This window comes from Sinocyclocheilus grahami, unplaced genomic scaffold (assembly GCF_001515645.1).
Source record: "Sinocyclocheilus grahami isolate Dianchi unplaced genomic scaffold, SAMN03320097.WGS_v1.1 scaffold730.1, whole genome shotgun sequence".
In the NCBI taxonomy this organism is placed as follows: domain Eukaryota; kingdom Metazoa; phylum Chordata; class Actinopteri; order Cypriniformes; family Cyprinidae; genus Sinocyclocheilus; species Sinocyclocheilus grahami.
In genome coordinates this window covers 242444-249455 of record NW_015505909.1, presented here as the reverse complement: position 1 = coordinate 249455, position 7012 = coordinate 242444, and the positions used below count along the sequence as shown (strand labels likewise).

The following is a 7012-nucleotide window of genomic DNA, read 5'->3' as shown; positions in this document are numbered from 1 at the left end:
TATTTACACGGGTCCTACTTCTTGCCTTAAGCCTTCTTTTGTCCCGCAGACGTTTTCCTCTTTTGTTTTTTATCCGCCATCTCTATCTTTCTGTCCTGTGCACTGAACCCTCTCTCCTCCACATCATGAGTAGACACGCCCCTTACTGCTGATTGGCTACAAGTTTGTTTTGCTAGTCGGCCCGAATCGGTTTTCTAAAGCGTTTTTAAAAATCGCTTACCCCACCTTTAATGTCTATGGATTTAGAATGCGATGTTGGTCAGGTGTCTCTATACTTTTGTCCATATCGTGCATCTTTATTTTGTGTTCCACTGGGGGGGGGGGGATCAGGTTTGAAACTACACGACAGCGAATAAATTATGTCAGAATGTTCAGTTGTGTGTAAAGGATTCCTTCCGTTGTTTTTCGAAGCGCTTTCTCGTCGAGCACCGCGTGTCCCCTCTGACTACCCGTAACATGTGTGTCGTGTTGCGTGCGGTAAACACTGAGAGGTCTGTTTTTAACACGAAAGCTGATCCTGATTCCTGCAGTGCAGTAAATGCAGAAATACGCCTGACGACATACAACAGTGCAGCTGACTGTCCCAGAAACAACCCGGATAGTTTGTGTGGACATGATCAGCCGCTACGTTCTGTTCGCTAGAGCACTGTTGAACACTCGGCTGTTGAATGCAGATCTTCAGCCAGCACTGATCCAGTCTGCTCAGGTGAAGCTGTGTGTCAGAGCTCAGAGACACTGTTGTGTGAGGCTACAGCCTGCCATAGCGTGTGCACAAGAGCAGGCCAGCATCATGGAGGAGATCAACAATAACTCTGTGTCCACACAACAACAACACAGCACTACACAGCAGATCAACACTACACAGGGTGAGGCATGCATGCTACTGTCCACGTGTCCTGTGCTGTACCTCAAGCTTTGACTAAAGGAATAGATGCCAAATCATTTGATTTAAGGCTTCATTTTATAAGACTGACTTAATGCACAGCGGTGCCAAATAATATTTTGACACTATAAATGGGTTTCCTTCATTTTTGAACTCTTAGTGTGTATAAATCAGCTGTGTTTTGGTGATTTTTTTAGTGGAGGTGTGAAGTCAGGTCCACTGAACACAAACACTGGTTGTAGGTGCTGAATGGGTCTTGGTCTGGAGGAAAATCAATGCTAAATGCAACAATATGTGACCCTGGACCACAAAACCAGTTATAAGTTATATTCTGAAAAGCTGAATAGACTATCTTTCCATTGATGTATGGTTTGTTAGGATCGGACAATATTAGAAAATCTGGAATCTGAGGGTGCAACAAAATCTAAATATTGAGAAAATCATCTTTAAAGTTGTTCAAATGAAGTTCTTAGCAATGCATATTACTAATCAAACATTACGTTTTGATATATTTACGGTAGGAAATTTACAAAATATCTTCATGGAACATGATCTTTACTTAATATCCTAATGATTTTTGACATAAAAGAATAATCTATAATTTTGACCCATACAATGTATTGTTGGCTATTGCTACAAATATACCCCAGCGACTTAACACTGCTTCTGTGCTCCAGGGACACATATTATCATGTGTAGTTACAGTAGCAAAAACAATAGACTTGTCAACTTTTTAAAGTGCTTCCCATATCGTTTGTGTTTGATGTCCAATCAAACGCTACAGTATTTTGGCACACAGTCATCCTGCCAACATGAACATGTTGCGTTTCTTCAAAAAAAACATACAACTTTAAGAAAATGCCAGCCAGACTAAATATGCAAGCAGCTGCATTCTGGAAAAGCGTGTTTTGTGCTGTGAATGCAAAATCAATCCATCTCAGCTCGAGAGGTATTTGGAATGCATCAGGCCTATGCGGTATTTCAGTTCGACAGTATTTGGTTTGGGTTTGATATCCAAAGTAAAACCTGCAGCAGCTTGTTATCTATAGGCAGAATGCAAACATCTGTGAGTCTATAAGCCATGTGTAGTTACAGTAGCAAAAACAATAGACTTGTCAACTTTTTAAAGTGCTTCCCATATCGTTTGTGTTTGATGTCCAATCAAACGCTACAGTATTTTGGCACACAGTCATCCTGCCAACATGAACATGTTGCGTTTCTTCAAAAAAACATACAACTTTAAGAAAATGCCAGCCAGACTAAATATGCAAGCAGCTGCATTCTGGAAAAGCGTGTTTTGTGCTGTGAATGCAAAATCAATCCATCTCAGCTCGAGAGGTATTTGGAATGCATCAGGCCTATGCGGTATTTCAGTTCGACAGTATTTGGTTTGGGTTTGATATCCAAAGTAAAACCTGCAGCAGCTTGTTATCTATAGGCAGAATGCAAACATCTGTGAGTCTATAAGCACCAGCCGTGTTGCTTTTCTGTCCTTATTTGCTGTCTTTCTTTTCTTTGTAGCAGTCAAGAAGGTCAAAAAAGCAAAGAAAGAGCCAAAGAGAGTGGCAGGCAAGAAGAAGAAGAAGAAGCAGAAGGAGGCAGAAAGCGCCTGCAGCCTGATGTCCGAGCTTCCCTTCGTGAACACAGAGGTCTGGAAGGAGCTGGGCTGTGAGTCCACACTTGCTCCTAGAACAACAGCAGAGCCGACTTACCTTTCAGAGCGGCGGTGCGATCCGGCTCCTGTAGGCTAGTCTCGTCTTCCAGGTGGAGGAATCATTGTGTGAAGCGCTGTGTGCAAGGCAGACAGTGAGAGAGCGGTGATGCTTGGTTGCCAGGCGAGACGTGGATCGTCCTTGTACCGCAGCTGCTCTTGCATTCAAATTTCCCAGCTGGCTACATGCTATGAATAAAACATTTGTTGTGCGGCGTCTCTCTCTCCCGGAGAGTTCAGCAATGCTTCTTCACGTTTGTCAGTGTTTGCTTCTCAATGGCGCTCACATTCTTAGAAGTCTGACTAGTGAACATGCTCCTGTTTCTAATGCAAATGATAGCATCGGCGTTCGAATGAATAGCACAGAACTGAACCTGATGATCATGTTCTCCAGCATGATTTGAGATCTCCAGCTTCAGTCTGCCAGCCTGTACAGAGAGTCACATGATCAGCTTCACTCATTCACTGACAGTGGAAGCAATGTGCATTCATAACGACACACTTTGTGTTATATTACACTGACATTAAATTACAGAAATCTAGTTAATGTTTATAGTACAATTGGAAAAAGTAACAGCAAATCTGACATTTTTCTCTTCTAGCAAATGTGTTTTTCCCCTCTTTTGGAAAGTCATAGAAATGCTATCATGGATTTTTGCTATTAGTGCAAACTGAAATGCAAGAAAATGATATTTGTCGTAGTGTCCGTTCACCACTCTAGAGGTTTACCAGCCGTGACGAGGGTCCGTCGGATTAGTCACCGTTTGACTTTCTGTGTATTTGCTGTGTAAATGAGGTGAAATGTTTGATTTTTGGTTGTCTTTGTGTTTCAGTCTCCAGTGCAGAATCGAGCGTGAAGAAGAAGCGTAAGAGAGGACACGGCGCTCGAGTGGAGAGTGAGGAGGATGGTGAGAAGAAGAAGAAGAAGGAGACGGCTCGCCCAAACTACTTTGTCTCGGTGCCAATCACCAACCCAGAGGTACGAGCCGGAGCCAGTGACAGAGTCATGCTTACAGCAGAGCCTCTCATGTGCCATGCTGACAATAAATAATATCTCAGTACGGATCATTAGACGATATTTAGCTGATTGTTTGTGTGCTGGTGTCTTGGTCAATTCACAGCAGTGACGGAAACTTTTTGGGGGGGTTTTCTGACCTTTATAAGGACAGTTTTCTCTAGCCTTATTAGAGGTATGCATCATCTTTATGTCAAGTTCTTACATTTAATCAATAAATTCAGCTACAGTAAGACACTATAGGCTGTTAGCAATCAGATGAAATCAATATAAACAAAATCCATCTTTGCACAGCAGAAGTGGCACAGAAGCTGCATCTGAAGTGGCATTTAGATGTGTTTACACTGCAATTACAGTTGCATAAAGAATGCTATGTGATTAATGCTTTAAAATAGTGTTTTGAATATTGAATTAATGTTGATGAGCCCTTCAGAATGGAATGCAGTGGCTGTCTTTAAGAACGAATCATTGATTCGTTCAAATGCACTTGATTCATTCAGTAGTGAATCACCACTGTATTGCTCAGAGACACTCAACAGTTCTGCTGTGGCTTTGTGTGGAACTATTTTCACTGGTGACAATATTGTGTCTAAAATGTAATTTGCTATATTAACTTTTTAATGATAATGTTTGTTGAACTGTTGTATAAAATCACATTTGCAGTTGTGCTGATATTCAGAAAAAAATAGCAAGCTTGCTTGTGAGATGTTGCTTAACTATGTCATATAGAAATATAAGACAAAATCTCACTCATTTTTTCCTCTATATATTGAATATGGGGGTGATTCTAATATAGGCCACATCACACAGTGAATGCATGGACTCACATGGTGTGTGTTTTTGTTTGTGAGTGACATACACAGTTTATAATGTCACCTTTAACATTGTTAAAACAACAGATTTGACATCCTTTCTGTTCATCCCAGCGTACATTAGAGAAACAAACTCTTCCCGTTCTTTCACTGTTAAACTGAAGCTGTGGCTTGTCAATAGTCAACTATGTGAGCTCTAGAACATGATTCGTTTGATATCTTATGATTTTAATGTAATTGTGATTATTCTATGATATGTTTATGAGGTTTTTTTTACATTTATGTTGACCAAGGATTACAGATGAAAATGGCTTTTAAGGCTAACTCTGGCTCTTTTGCAGTTTTGTTTCTGTTAGTTAATGTGCTCAGTCCCTGTCAAATAAATACATTCCCATAGTGTCTCAGTGCGCATCAGGGACAGCAGAAATAATCAAATCAAAAAGTGCCACTTGTCTTCATCAAGAACAAAAGAAATGTCAAGTTTTCTCCTCCTTTTCAAAACTTGAATGTTTCAGTACGCAATTACATGTCTGTGAGCCATGGGTTGTGAAGCACATCTTTAGAGAGAGAGTGTCTGTGTCTGTGTCTGACACACACACATAGTCAACGCAGCACAGAGATCTCGACACATGTATTTCGCTTTAATGTGAACCACCCTACGGTGGAGTTTCATACATGTTGTGTGTGCAGCAGGGTTGGAAGTTAACAGAGGTTTGGGGCAAAAATTCAAGATAAGGTGGCCAAATATGCCCATGCCCAATTAAGCTAGATCGATTACAGCGGTCTTGATTAATGTGAAATGAACGAACATGTCGATTACAGTAGATCTTCTCACATTGATTGCATCAGATTTCTTGTTGCACGTGGCTTGTAGTGTTGCACAGTATAATTGATCCCACACATTCATTTATCCCCAGTATAAATAACTACTCAGATTTTCATGCTACTGGAATAAACAACGTGAAGCCTTGATTTTCTAATCCGTAAAAAGCAATGAACAAATGTAGAAATGGTTCTTAGCTTGTTTTGTCTGTAGCCAGAATCCCCACAAAACGTCCTATTAATCAACATTAAAAATCATTATTACAATATCAAGAGCAATAATCACCAGTAGTAATTTTGTTATGATAATGCAGCTTCACACTCTTAATTATTTCCTGTTTTTAAGTGATTATGCAGTTTTTGTGTAGATGCATGTCTACTGCTCTGTCTTTGCAGAAACAATGGCTAAGCATTGAGATTGATTAAAGCATTTGACTTAAAGGGGTCATATGAAGCGATTTCAAGTTTTCCTCTCTCTTTGGAGTGTTACAAGTAGGGCTGAACGATTCATTGCATTTGCGATAATATCGCGATATGAAAAAATTAGATTTTTCAATCACAGAGGCTGCGATTACACTCAGAGTAAAGAGGTGTGTTAGACTTGAAGATCGATCGGTGTTTGACATCAAAGTACGGTGAGAGAAAGCATAAGGAGACGTCCGCGCTAGACAGTGTCACTGATTATAATATTTCTACTGTATTTTGCCGCTCGCATCCGGTGTAGTAATAACAGAGTAAATAACAGAGAGAGAATAATAACAGTTATTCTCTCTATGCTATTTTTCAATGTTTCAAGTGATGCAGGGTTTTTTTTCCCCTGTAAGTTTTTTAAATTAAAAAAGCATACATTTTTAATTTTTTTTATATTCAGATTTTTTAATAGGTTTAAAGGGGGGTGCGACCAAAAAAGTTTGAGAAGCACTGGTCTAAAGTTAACCGACAGTGTTTAGTGCAGGCCACATGTTTACATATGTTTATTACAGTGACTAAAAGCGGTGTGGTAAAGCAACAGATTTGTTTTTATATTTCTGCAATCTACTTTAGTTTGTGTGATTTGTTACTGACTTTCGTATTAATGTTTACACCAGGCTTATTTGTCAGTGCTTTATGTTGTCATAATTATTACATGCTTACTAGGTTGGAAGTTCAACAAATCAGTCAATGTGATTGTAGTTGTTACATAAAAATGTCATTCATATCAATTCATGCATCACCTAATTTCATCATAACATATAGGCCTGGCCTACAGAAAATAACATTTTTGTTTAATCTATCTAATATTGTGTTGGTCATAGCCTACTATACAATGATTTATAGCTTGTCTTTGTTGAATAATACAGAACATAAAGAGCTTTAAAAAATAATTGCATATTAAATCGCAATCGCAATATTGGTAAAAAAAAAATCGCAATTAGATTATTTTCCACAATCGTTCAACCCTACTAGATAGTTATTTGAGTTTAACTGGGGGATAGGGCCACGCCCCCCCTCGTTCTAACACGCCCCCACATATCTACCTCACTATGTGGGAAGATTTGCATAAATGTGCACGCAAAGACGCAAAGAATAACTTTTATTCTTGCTGTAGTATTGTTGTCGTGGAGACTCTGTGTGTTCCAAATATGGTGAGGGGCGTAAATTTCCGTCACACGCCTGAGGTATTCGGCCAATCACAACGCACTGGATAGCTGGCCAATCAGAGCACACCTCGCTTTTCAGACCGATGAGCTTTGTAAAAATCAACGCGTTTCAGAAAGGCGGGGCATAGA

At 39.7% G+C, this 7012-nt stretch overlaps 1 protein-coding gene across 1 annotated transcript in view; it reads left to right on the top strand.

Moving 5' to 3' along the window:
* Positions 1-291: 291 nt before the first annotated feature.
* LOC107560479 (A-kinase anchor protein 7-like) overlaps positions 292-7012 on the top strand; it is a 49691-nt gene continuing 42970 nt past the window's right edge. Inside the window, exons 1-3 of the mRNA XM_016244663.1 lie at positions 292-866; positions 2405-2551; positions 3428-3644. Coding sequence (XP_016100149.1) covers positions 614-866; positions 2405-2551; positions 3428-3644 — 617 coding nt within the window. The 5' untranslated portion in view covers positions 292-613. The remainder of the gene's footprint in view (positions 867-2404; positions 2552-3427; positions 3645-7012) is intronic.